The sequence below is a fragment of the Mirounga leonina genome, unplaced genomic scaffold (assembly GCF_011800145.1).
Source record: "Mirounga leonina isolate KUSES-001 unplaced genomic scaffold, KU_Mleo_1.0 Mir_128, whole genome shotgun sequence".
Taxonomy (NCBI): domain Eukaryota; kingdom Metazoa; phylum Chordata; class Mammalia; order Carnivora; family Phocidae; genus Mirounga; species Mirounga leonina.
This window is the reverse complement of record NW_023270320.1, coordinates 13,413,870-13,426,838: the sequence shown is the minus strand read 5'-3', so window position 1 is coordinate 13,426,838 and position 12,969 is coordinate 13,413,870. Positions and strand designations below refer to the sequence as shown.

General features: G+C 56.6%; 1 protein-coding gene across 13 annotated transcripts in view; it reads left to right on the top strand.

Moving 5' to 3' along the window:
• RBPMS (RNA binding protein, mRNA processing factor) overlaps positions 1–12,969 on the top strand; it is a 173,904-nt gene that overhangs the window by 159,052 nt on the left and 1,883 nt on the right. For 3 of the 13 annotated variants that reach the window (XM_035004094.1, XM_035004093.1, XM_035004091.1), the window contains one exon: positions 664–733. The exons of 1 other annotated variant lie outside the window; for it this stretch is intronic. In XM_035004094.1, the coding sequence (XP_034859985.1) occupies positions 664–733 (70 nt within the window). 9 more of the 13 variants (XR_004679073.1, XR_004679072.1, XM_035004102.1 and 6 more) reach the window with 7 other exon arrangements.

Below are 12,969 nucleotides of genomic sequence, written 5' to 3'. Positions count from 1 at the left end.
GCGGGAACATTCTGCCAAGTGGACAAAGTATCACTCAGTCCAGTTGTTTTGTTGCTGGCCTCCCACTTTGGAAACTTCATGGAAAAGATGGGTCTTCCTCAGCAGAGTGAGCGGAGGGCTTGGGGTACCAGATACCCCATAGGGCTGAGAAGCCAGAACCCCATTTCTAAAAGAACAGGAGCAGAAGCTCAAGGATGTCCAGGCCGGCTTACTGGCATGGATGGCTCATGAACGCGTCCCTCCCTTACCGGAGCAGATACGTGTTTCCGCACCCTGCTGAGCAAACCAGGAGACGGCCTGTGCCCTCGGCACAGCTCTGCTGAGCGGGTGCGACCAAAGGGACTCGCTGGGCCAGCCTCAGGCCAGGTCTGGCCAGGCGGCGGCTGGCTGTTCGCCGTGGCAAGGAGGGTGGGAGCGGGGGAGCTGCTGGGCCCGGCCCGCTCCCTGGGGCGGGCGCTCTGCTGAGAGCCTGGCCCGTGTTCACTAAGGGCACGTGGACGACCCCTCGGGCTGCTGTTCTGGTCCCCTGCGCCGCCGGCACGTGTAAGTGGGCTCCGGCTCGGAATGGTGAAGGCGGCGGCAGCCTGGCAGGCTGCTCCGTGGGGAGCGAGACCGTCCAGAGGGAGCCCTGCTTCACCGCCTTCTCCCCACGTGTCTTTCCAGATGCGCTGGCTCCCTCCCTCCGAGGCTACTTCTCAGGGCTGGAAGTCCCGTCAGTTCTGCTGAATGCTATGTAAGTACGTGGTTTGCGCGGCCGCCGCGCGCCCCGGGCGGAGCAGACGTCCGGGACGTGGGACGCGCGGCACCCACACCTTCCAGACTGCCTGTTACCTGTGGTCGCCCGTCGTCCTCAGACCACTGGCGGGGCTCCTCTGTGGCCCTGCGGCGCTGCCGGGGCGTCCGCCTGGGGTTGAGGGAGACCGAGGGATGTCACCCTGTCCGCGTCTCATCCCGCTCTTCGCCGTCCTAACTCAGCAGCCAGCGCTGCTTCGGGGCCGCGTCGGGGGCCGGGACACCGGATGACGCAGCGGCAGTTCACCCGCTGCCCGCGTCACTCGGCCACCGGCCTCCGCTGCCCCCAGGGCGGGCTGGTGGGGCCCTCAGCCGTTTATCAGAGCTGACTTCCATGCGTGTGTGCGTGTTAGAGCTTGGGCCAAGCTCTCCCTAGTAGGCTTGCCTTACAGTGTCTTGTCTCGAAGGAAACAATGTGCTGAATGGGCATCTTTGCGCCTAACCTTGCTTCAGGGAACTACCAAGTCAGTGTTTTCTCTATAAATGTATAATTTGTGTAAAACCCCAAACGCCGCCTTTAATTCGGTATCTTGACTGGATCTCTGTTAAATACAAAGCACTGTTAACTCTGAATTCTGATAGGGTGTGTGAATTTGGGGGGTCTGCCCTCAAGGAAAGTCTCTGAGATGACACAATTCTACAGTCTGCGGTTTCTCTTGGTTTATATCATTCCTTCACAAGACAGGAAGAAAAATGAGTGTAGGGAGGGACCAGAGCTTCATCCATTTAGAAATGCTAAAGAGATCATGCAGAATTATGTACATAACTATACCTGATGCTGATCTTTCGAAGGACATATGTGGGAAAAACTGGCCTCCGGTTGACTTAGGTTCAGCTTCAGTGGGGAGTCACAGAGGTCAAGGCCCTCCTAGTGAGGAGGAAGGAGAGCACTGAATAGGCTTTTCAAAGAGTTCTGGGATTTATTTTCCACAGGCAAGTTGCCCTGTTGACCCGAAGTCTCGCTTGGTGGGTCATGTCACCTTCATTTCAATTTCCCGGGTGACTGCTGAGCGTGGACTTCACTTGCTGAAGTCTTTACCACCATAAGAGGCCAGCACTTACAGAGAGCTCCAGTCCTAGGTCGGAAGGCAGGCATCTTTGTTCTGGAGGAGGGGCCTCACCACACAGGAGGATGGTGGTAGGCAGCAGACCCACGCCCTAGCTGGTCAGGATTCTTGCTCTGTTGGTGGGGTAATGAGTAAGTTGACAGATCACATTTCTCGGCTTTAAGACATCAACTCAATAAGTTAGAATTGTGCCTATTCTTCCCCTAACCAGACCTATTTCTGAGTGTGACCAGAGCAACACTAGTCCTTGGGGATGATTGGAGGCAGACTACATAAATGTTGCCAAGGTCAAACAGTTAAACACTTTTTGGGTTTTTTTGTTTTTTACCAAAAGATTCTTGGAACCTTTCTTATAACATGAGCATCATGAATCTGTAAAATTAGGGAACTCAGGGATGCAGGATTCCTCAAACTCATCTGAGACAAGGGAGCCCTCTCTTTCACAGACCCTTAGGAGAATGTTGTTTTACATAGAGCACATTTTGGGAAACCATGCCCTAATCTCTTATCCGGAACCCAAACCAGTGACACCCACATACAGAGATCTTTGGGCCAGTGGTCATTATGATAGAGTTACCACTAATCTGTTTATGATGAGGGAAAAATTAGGAGTGTTAGATTTTTTTTTTAAGCTGCTTGATTTGTCCCTTATTCTGAAATTATGTTGTATGTGTGTTCAAGTACCCATTTTACATGAGATGGTAAATATCCGTGAATGGCAATTGCACTTTAAATGTAGTTTCTTAGAAAAAAAGTCAGTAGTCCATGGTAGATAAAAGTTTGCTGCTTAGGGGGGACTTCTTCTTCCTGGAAACACAATTTGTAAGCTTTGAGGTATATTCTAGGGTCCATTATGTCCAGGACTTCCCAAGTCCATGTGCCATACCCGCATGCCCATAATTAATTTTTAAAATGACATGTCCCCAGCTCTCTGTTCTTTCTTCGTGCACAAAAGCCTTAGTCATTTCGCCACGAGGGACCCTGCCCCCATTGCCAGGGTGAGGCGGGTGCAGCCCTGTCGTCCGGCTCCAGAAGGCACTGAGCGATCATGCGCTCTGCCTCCCATGACCGTGCGCTCATCCCTCCGTTCTCAGAGGCTGCTAGGTGTTCACCCGCAGGTATACCCAGGACTGTGTAACTGGGATTTCTGAGGCTCGCAGAAGAGTTGATGGGTTGGGGGTCGATCTGGCATTCAGCATAAGCAGGTAGTTGAGGAAGCTGATGAAACCAGAAGAGCGGTCAGTGCGACACAGCCTTGAGGCTCACCTGGCCGTAGGGTCCACAGAGAACGAGTGCCCGGAGGAGCCGGTGAGGGCTGGAGCCCGGAAGGGCCGTGGTGAGCTGCTGGGGTCAGCAGTAGCAGATGGTGTAGGAAACTTGAGTAAGATGAGAGAATACCTCCGAACCCGGCAGTTGCAGTTGGCCGAGGATGGTGGTGGCATAGGGCCTGAGGAGGGATTTTTTTTTAAGCATTTATACAGGCCAAAGGGGAGGCATGATGGTTAAGCAGCGGCGCACGGTTCCAGCCAGTGGGATCCTGCCCTTTGTTTCTATCCGCTCACCTAAGTTGTTCCAGATCATCCTTCCCCACAGACCTTCCCACCGGAGACCTAGAGGCAGCAGTGGCTACCAAAGAAGGCCTAGCAGGTTCCCCCTTCGGAAGTATGGCTTGTGAAGCTGTCGGACCCGTATGCAGGTGCAACATCTCCTGTGGATGCACCGTTTGTTCTGAGCTAGACTTGGGCCACGGGCCAGACTCCTTCCTCGGGGTCTAGAGGGCGCAGAGGAGGGGCAGTAGGCAAGGAGGATGGGTAATTGCACTTATTACCACCGCACTTGGGGTTAGGACTCTAGTCTCCCATCCTGCCTAAGGTTAGACCAGTTCAGTGTGGATCCGTTACTCAGGCTCTTTCTAGTCTCTTGGATCAAGTCCTTGAGCTAATAGTCCAGGCTGCGTAATCTTAGGGAAATGCAAATTAGACTTGAGAACAGTGGTTCTGATGAAACAATAAATATTTTAGTGCAAACTGGTCTTTCAAAAAGGCCAGATGTAGGATAGGTGCGGCCAGTGACGTGGCCTTCCTCTGTTTGCCAGGGCGCAGCGGGTGTCCTTCCTCTCTGGGAAGATGGCACCCGAATAGAAGACAAGAGCAGGAGTGATGGCTGGTATCAGACATGACGGCCTATACATAGACCCAGACCGGCGCTCAGTCCCCACACGTGGAGCTCTGGGGGCCACCCTTCCAAGTCCTGAAGCGCCCAGGCCCTGCAGGGGTTTTTCATTTACTCACTTTGACCTCCTACTGGGAAATCAGGGACTAGACTAGAAAAGTAAATAAGCTCTTTATTCTTTAAGTAAACATATGTGTCCAGTATGTGCTAGATAGAAAAATGTGCATGCAGACCAGGCCTGTGCCCCTGAGGAACTCCAGTTCTAGTGAGTGGGAGTCATGGATATACATTTTAAAGGGAAAGAGTTCCTGCTGAGGATGCTCCAGGATGGGCTTGTGAGGAAAGCCCCTTGGGTGAGGGTGGGGGTGTGCATGTGTTTACCGTCATCCGTGGCAACTTAAGACCATCAGAGGGGTGGTGTCATTGGTGTTTTAATTTGTTCAGCATCCTGCTTGATGGTGTTTAGTCTGGCTACAAGCTCTGTCTGCTCATCATTGGAGTTTTGCTAATGGTCCAGCCATGGGCTGGACAACCCCAGATTACATGATAATCATTGAAAACGATCCATTTCCCAGATGTGTTGAGAACAGGAGAGCATGAGCAAGTTTTTAGTAACTCTTTAGAGGGAATGAGTTACACAGCCTTCCTTGTTGGGTATCCAACAATGTAGTTAAATCAAAAAGAGAGAGAGTTGGGAACCGGGGGTGGATGTGGGAGGGCGTTCTTTAAGAACTCCGAAAATCTCCCTGGCCTAGGACCAAGACCATAGCACCCAAATTACAAGCACATGTAGTTAAACAGCATCAACAAATGAGAGAAGGACACGGCAAGAGATAATAAGACCAGAATGTAAAGCTGTGTAGTCCTCATGTTTTGTTTTGGGAGGAACAGCCTCGTCTGTCTCTGGCTGTGAGCACGAGGGCCTTGGGGATGCAGCCATTGTCCGGGGAGCCCCAGGAGCCGGGTGTCAGGCAGAGCTGGGAGCTCAGACAGCACTGTGGTCCTGCAGGCACCCCTGCCTTCTCCCTAGAAGAGCCCCGGGTGGGACGTCTGGGTGGCTCAGTTGATTAAGCATCTGCCTTCGGCTCAGGTCATGATCCCAGGGTCCTGGGATTGAGCCCCGCATCGGGCTCCCTGCTTGGCAGGAAGCCTGCTTCTCCCTCTCCCACTCCCCTGCTTGTGTTCCCTCTCTTTCTGTCAAATAAGTAAATAAAATCTTTAAAAGAAGAAGAGGAGGAACCCCGAGGCGCCGTGCCCAGGACCCGGGGCAGTGTTTGCCCTGAATCGCCACTCCCCCTCCTGTTAACCACGGTCTGTGTCTCAAGTTCGTTAGCACAGTCACTATCCAGTGAACATCTGCAGCAAGTAAGGGACTGTTTGGGCTGCTAGGGATACAAGGGTAAGAAAAGCAAACAAAATCCTTGCCTGCATGGAGCTGACCTCCATTAACAGGGGGGAGATGGGTCATAAATCACGAAGACACACACTAGGTCAGGCGGTGAGACGGGCTGAGGGGAAACTAGCAGAGCGAGGGAGGGGCTTCGTGTGCCACGGGGGAGCGCGGGGCTCGCGGGGCTCGCGGGGCTCGGGGTCAGCCTGGCGCTTACGGTCAGGCAGCGACCCAGAGCTTCCCCAGATTCATACGGGCTTCCTTGTTCAGAACAGGCTCGCTTGACTCAAGTTTAGAGAATAATTGAACCTCTCCGGTCTTCTTGCCTTCTCCTTTGCTGAGTCCAAGTGAACAAGCTTGCGCACAGCAGGCCTTCGCTGGGCCAGGCGTTAGGGGAGCAGAGAACGCCCCGCAGCCGGCGCGGTGTCGCCCTGGTCCTGAGTCCCCGAGCCCGGGGTCTGTTCGGTTCTTGTGTGAGCTGTAGGGATGGGCCCGAACGCCTGCACCGTGTCCGCGACTCGGGACCCGTCCAGCCACTGCCGTGCCCTCCCCGCTCCGTAAGGGAAGGCACCACAGCCCTCTGCTCGCCACACGGGCGCTGAGCTCACCTACGCGCCGCACCTGGTAGGGCGGTCCGAGCGGTGATTTCCCTGCCTTGGCCCGTCCCCTGAGCGTTTGCACCACGAGAACTGCCTGACGGTCCCTGGAGGAAGTTAAAAGAGGGTGGCCGAGTATGAAGACCCGGCCATGGGGTCTCAGCGCCTTCACGGGGCAGGTGAGGGCCACCTACAGGAGCCCCTGCCCCACCCCCACGCCACACCTCGGCTGGAAAGGGACATTCGGAAGGCCTGCGTGTTCGCTGTAAGGTCACAGATGAACACATTCAGACTTCCCTGCGGTGTTCTCTGTTCTTTGCGGAGTCGTCTTGGGGGTCCCTGTAGGACCGACTGGCCCGTGTGTGCTCCCTGTCCGCGGGGGCAGCCCTGGTGTGCGGACAGGTGCTACTGCGAAGAGCAGCCCGGTGACAGTGCCCCGTGCTCCTCACCCACCGGTCCGGAGTCACCCCAGTGAGCTTCAGCCCAGACGCCTGGAGGGATGTGGCCATGGGTGGGACATCCTAAGCAGCAGGTGCCCCGAGTGCCACGCCGGTCTGGCCGTCCCCAGAGGTGCGGGAGGTGGGGAGAAGTTGGGGGAGCTGATAAGTTTTATGTACAAAGATGAATATTTCGGGGCACCTGGGTGGCTCAGTCGGTTAAGCGTCTGCCTTCGGCTCAGGTCATGGTCCCAGGGTCCTGGGATCGAGCCCCGCATCGGGCTCCTTGCTCAGTGGGGAGTCTGCTCCCTCCGCCTGCCGCTCCCCCACTCATGTGCTCTCTCTCTGACAAATAAAATCTTCAAAAAAAAAAAAAAGAAGATGAATATTTCTTTTCCTGTCCTCAACCCAATTTTCACTAGGAAACTGGAATTACATCTGTTAATTCTTTCATAATGTTTTTAAAGTGGAAATCTGGGCAAAACTTTCTTTTTCCTTAGTTCTGAGAAGAGAGATGTCCTAGGAGGGCAGTCTTTCCTTCCGGCTCACCCATAACCCCAGTGGAGGGTCTCAGCCCAGGCCCAGCCTCCCTGCCGAAGCCCAGGGGGGCATCTTCCCGTGCCAGCAGACCAGGGAGGCCTCTGTGGGGAACTCGGGGTTCGCGGCAGTGCCCTGCGCACTCCTGGTCACGAAGCCCCGTGTGCCCAAGTCGCCTGTCAGTCTGCAGGCAGGAGGGCTGGACACGCAAGAGATGTTAGCAGGGAAGAGGGCCATTGGCATCCACGCGCCGGGAGGCCGGCGTCCTTCCTTGGCTCCAGGAATTCTCATGAAAACCAGCTGGCTCAGAGGCAGTCATGCCTGCGGAAGAATATTAAAAATTTATGATCTTCTGGGTCTCGGCACCTTCATATTTCAAAATTCTCAGACCCCTGGGAACAGGATGTAGTCACAAATGTTTCCTTTTAGTTTTTGTTTTCCAGAAGGTGCTTGGAGCAAAGTTGAGCTCACTGATGCACGTGACAGCACAGGATCCTCCTGGAGAATTGCTTTTGTGGCCTGGGGCTGACCAACGTTGTTACTGTGGTCTGAGGCAGCTCCTGGAGCTGGATAGGTTTGGGGGGCTTCCTCCCCTGGGGGGCTTCAGGTCCTGCACCTCCCCTCGACAGGGCTCTGGAACAGGCCTGGGGGTCCGGCCCTCGGAACTCGGCGCGGCTGCCTTGCCTCCTGGGCCGGGCGGCCTGCTGTTGCCGCAGCTTCGCCCTGGCCCGCCCCCCACGACGGACGCGCGCCTGCTCGGGTGAGCGTGTGAGGACCGCGTCGCCCACAGCACGCTTGGGCCCAGAGTCCCTTCCCCCCGGCCTTGGTGCCAGGGAGCCCCGGCAGCCACACTCCACCGCCGGGGCGCTTTCCCTCTGACCAGGCCCGACGCCCGTGGTCCCCAGGGGGAGCTGCCGTGCCGCTGGTGTGGTCATTCTCACCGGGCGCTTGTCCTCAGCTCCACCGGGGCGGCCTTGGCCCTTTGCCACTGACTCTCCGTTCTTTGCTCGCAGAACAGGCTGACCTTCGGCACCCAGGGAACCCACGGGCAGACCAGCGCTGGGGTTGGAAATGACCGCACACCGTTAATGGGCGATTTCTTTCTCCATCCCAGGTTCCAGGTGTGTGATGGTGGCTGCAATCTGTCTTGTGGGTATTAATGCAACCTTCACTGGTGGGTGCTGTGCTCAAGCCGTTCTACCAGACTGGAGCATGCTGGTGAGTCCCGCAGTCGGGGGCCGGACAGGCCCTCTGGGGAGGCAGCGTGTCCCGGGCGGGGCGCGGTGATGGAGACCAGTGTGGTCGGGACCGTCACCCCAGCAGCCCCGGGGATGGGCCCAGCAGCCTAGGTGTTAGCACCTCCCCCAGGTGATCCTGGTGGGTGCTCCAGGTTGAGACGCAATGGCATAGAGCACTGGGGCCAGGGGTTTGCTCTTCATGATCTCTTCCAGCCACGGCGTGCTTAGGGAAGGGCGTCTGGGAGGGCAGTGGGGGGGGGGGTCTGCAGACCCTCCGCGCACACGGTGAGGCCACCTGCACGTGCTCAGGCCGCAGCCATGGAACGAGCCATTCTGCCATCGGGAATTTACAGATAAATGACACTTTCCCCTTTTAAACCCTTACGCCTTTTCTGGAAATTCACCATTTTGGTGAGCATCTTTTAGAGATAGTATGTATATTCCTCCTGACTTCATCCACTTGTACTGAATACGGTGCAGCCCTCTCGGTGACCCTGAGACGTGTGCATGAGCCTCTTTGGAAAGAAGAGTGGCTGTCCTTGGGCACAGGCAAATGAGGCAGGGCTCTCACTGGACTCCTCCAGACTCTGGGCTTCCTGCCGGCCGGTGATTTTGGTGATTGTTCATCTCTTCGAGCGGTCCCTCAGCTTCTAGTAGTAAGCGTAGTCTAAAACAGTAATGTAGCGTTCCCGCAGGTGACCGGCCGCTGGCTGCCACACAGAGGGGCTACCAGGCTCTCTGGAAACTTGGCCTAGAACAACAGGAGTACCAAGGGCAGGCCCACAGCGGTTATGTCTCGGCCCAAATAAGGTGGCAAATTTCATCCCTACAAGGGGCCAATGAAGAAAAGATGAGTCAGAAAGAGGGCAAGATTCCTGCTAAGGACAGAGAACCAGGCAGATCTAGCCAAGGAGGTCATTACCGCATTCTTGGGACTTAGGTAATTTCGTGCTCTCAGAGTAGAGCCCATCCAGAGGCAGGCACGTCGTGTGTGCCCCAGGGGCCTGCACTTGGGGTCTTTCCTCCCACTGACCAGACTTAACAGGGAAGCGTTTTCCACATCGTGTAGGGCAGCTAATGTTTAATCCCACCAATTCCTTAGCCTTCTAATTTATTGGGTGGTTCTTTTGTTGTCATGGTTCTTAATAACAGTGCCCACTCTATTCTTACCAATATTATCACCCGGTAAAACTTTTTTTTTTTTTTTTGAGATTTTCTTTTATTTGAGAGAGCGAGCGAGCAAGCACGAGTGTGAGTCGGGGGGAGGGGCAGAGGGAGAGAGAATCTCAAGCAGACTCCATGCTGAGCACAGAGTCCAGCCCGGGGCTCGATCTCACAACCCTGAGATCATGACCTGAGCCAAAATCAAGAGTCCGAGGCTTAACTGACTGAGCCTCCCAGGGGCCCCCGGTAAAACCTGCTTAAAGGACAAGATTTTGTTGGTTCCCCCCCCACACACACACACTCTGGCACACTTTAAACCAATTAAAATCTACCCATGTAATTTTTTGGAAGCAGGTTAGAATAACGATTTTTTTTTTTTTTTAATGCAGTAAACGAACCCAAACATCCGTAATTCCAGGCAAATGCAGATGAGCCCAGTCAGGAAGCACAGCGGCCGGGGCACGCACGCGGTGACTTCATTTAGACAATGGAAGGAGCAGAGAAAGGGTGGGGGTAGCGCTGGGACTCGGGGCGGCCGGCCAGCACGGACCAGACGAGCTGGAGGGTGCCTTGGCACTAGCCATGTTCAGCGTGGGGCTCACCAGTTCCAGGGCCAGCCGTGGGTTACGAGAGCAGGTCTGGAGGTGGCCTGCTGGGCGTGCGGCATGAGTTCCTGGGGCGGAGGGGTGCGCGCGTGTGGGCGCAGATGGGGATGTGTGTTTAGAATGGGGGGGGCCGTTTCCAACTACAGGAGACTGTTCTCCTGGAGACTAGCCTGTGAACCTTTTAAAATGTCACCTAGGCTTTTTATTACAAATTCATACCGGTATTTGGTTTTTACAGCTATAAAATGAAAACTATGTTCTATGTCTATTGGGAGTTGAGTAGAGGGGAATATTCCTTATCTGACTTTCGGTAAAAATGAATACATTTAGAGAAACTCTTGGGAAAGAAATCATTAGTCAGTAGGCCAAGTGTATGTAGTAGATGGGGGAAACCAAATTTTTTTTACTGCTGGGAGAAAGAGCTCAGGGCTGAGTCCGGGGAGAGCAGGCCCCGTCTTGTCTGGCGTGGCAGCCAGCAAGCACCTTGGCCCCAAACCCAGCAGCAGCTGTGCCCGGTCCGGAGGGCCACAGGCTGATCTTTTTGATCAAGGACAACGGACATGAAGTGTTTAGGAATTGTAGAATATTCTTTCAGACAGCAGCAGACATTCTCCATGGTCTTATACGGGACAGTTGCGACCTGCCTCCGGCGAGCTTTGTTCCATCTCTTTTCCTGCCCTGTCTCTCCGGTGACCGCCCTTCGGGAAAGGCTGTGAGCAGAAGCCGCTCAGCAAACAGAGCCTGACCCTCTCCCACCCCACCCCCATCCCGCCACGGTGCTCCGTGTTCCCGGATGTCTCTGTATTCTGTTTAAAATGTCCTTGTTAATACATTCCAAGGTTTGAACTCCGTTCTTAGCTAAACCCCTTCCTTGTTTACAGGGACTGAAATAGCCACATTCTGACCTTCTGTTCAGTCTGGGAACATCTATGGCAATGGGGACGCATTCTTTTCCCATGTGAGAATTACATCTCCGCAGCACAGTTGGGGAAAAGCTCGGGAAACTATCAGCTCTCACCCCCCCCTTCTCTTTTCCCTCCAGAGCCTTCCTCATCGGCTGGAATGAGCCAGCCCCGTGCACCCTGCTTCCTGCTCAAGAGTCCAGGAAGAAGAAGGGGGCAGAGTCCTGGGAGGCCAGGGTGGGCTGCTGAGAGCCCAGGGGCAGCTGGAGGCCCCCCCCCCCCCACGGGCCGCTCGGGGAGGCCCCCATCAGGGCCAGAGCAGCCGCAGACACAGGCTCCGGGTGCTCAGCCGGGGTTGTTAGCCAGACTCAGGAGCCAGGTCTCAGTGCCACGTGCCATTAACTGTCCTCCGTCGTTCCCATTTCCTTTAGTGGCCTGCATATGGGGGTGTGAAGTTCTACGTGCAAGTGACTGGGGTGGAGGGAGGAGGACGTAGTCTTAGGGAGGAAGAGAATCCGAGCTAATCCGTGAGGAAGCGAAACAAATGGCCTGGACAGTGAGGACTCTAGTTAGAGAGCCGGCGAGCAGGCCCTGCTGGGGGGCGGGGGGCTGCCCGAGGGCTGGGGGAGCGCTCACACGGAGCTCTGAGCGCGAACAGTTTGTAAGACCAGGAGGAAGCTCTGTGCCGCGGGTTCTTGCCCAGAGTGGATTATGACCAGGCTTTTGAGGGCCTGGGGCGATGTGTTAGGGGTTTGGGTCTGGGCGAGGCAGGGGGAGCTGTTTTCGGAATCTTTGTCACCTGGCTGCCCGCGGCAAAATGAAGGGTCCGATCAGATACGCGTAGCAGGGGAGGCGAGCCCAGGATGGCGACGGTGGTGTCGGGAAGTGACAGTCAGCCGAGAGCGCGGGGCTGGGTGGAGGGTCGGAGACACAGGCGGAGCGGGGCGGGGGCGGGAGCCTCGTGAGGAAGGTGAGGTGGGGAGTCCGGGTTTAGACGCGGTGCCTGTGCGGTCATGGCAGAAGTGTCCAGGGCAAAGCTGACAGGAATGGGGACAGTTGTCCGGGAACTGGCTGTGGAACCAGAAAGGGCCGGAGTAGCAACGTGTTCTTGCCCACAGACGGTCGCTGAGCTCTCCAGAGGAGAAGGCCCCCCGGCCAGGCGCCTGCGCAGGGCTGGGGGCGACCACGGGTGTCCTTGGCCTGCCGGGCGGCAGCTGTGCTTTCAGCCTCTGGCGCGAGGCGGCGTCCGCACGCGGAGCTGGGGCTGCTGTCGGGGGGCGGCCTCGGCAGCGCGGGCCCCTTAAGGCTCCCAGAGTCCGAGGGCGGCCGAGCGCCGTCCCCTGTGAATTGTCCCAAAGTAGCAGCAGCCGTAGAGGGACTGCCGTTCCTCAGAAACCGCTTCCTGGAACCAGCCCTCAGCTTGGGCTGCTGGCCCCGGTCAAGGTTGGGATGACGTGGGACTGTCGCCCCAGCGTCTCGTATCCGCTCCGTCTAAGCAGGGTTCCCTCTCTGCGGCCGCTGCCTCTTCCCAGTCTGCGGGGGAGGCTCCTCGGCGGTCGGGGGCCCGTCAGGGCCCGGCTCATTGGGAAGGCCAGCTGCTGCAGGCCCAGGTACTGCCTGGCGCCGAGGCCCCTGCCACCCACCAGGGCTGCTCCAGGCCACACGCACCCAGTGTCCCCGCTGGGTACAAGTCGGGGGGCGGCAACAAGATGCTTTCGAGAGCGGGCCCTCCCCCTGGCCCTGCTCACGGAGCAGCGCGGGTCCTGTGACATGTGCCCAAGACGGGGTGTGGCCGGCGACGCCCCTCCCGTGCTGGGCTCCAGGGGGAGGCAGAACAGAAAGTGGGATTTCCAGAAGGCGGGTCTCTCCTCCTGCATTCCTGGCCTGTCAGAGAGCTCTGCTGAGAAAGGCCGCGGGTGGGGGAGGGGGAGGCGGGGGGGGGGGTGGGCACTGCAGGCCTCCCGGAGCTTGCTCTGGGAGCGTCTCCAGCCCCAGGCCCCTCTAGCTGGGCCTCTCCGTGAAAAGCGTAAACTAGCCAGATAGTGGCAACAAGCTCGAGAGAGGCTGAG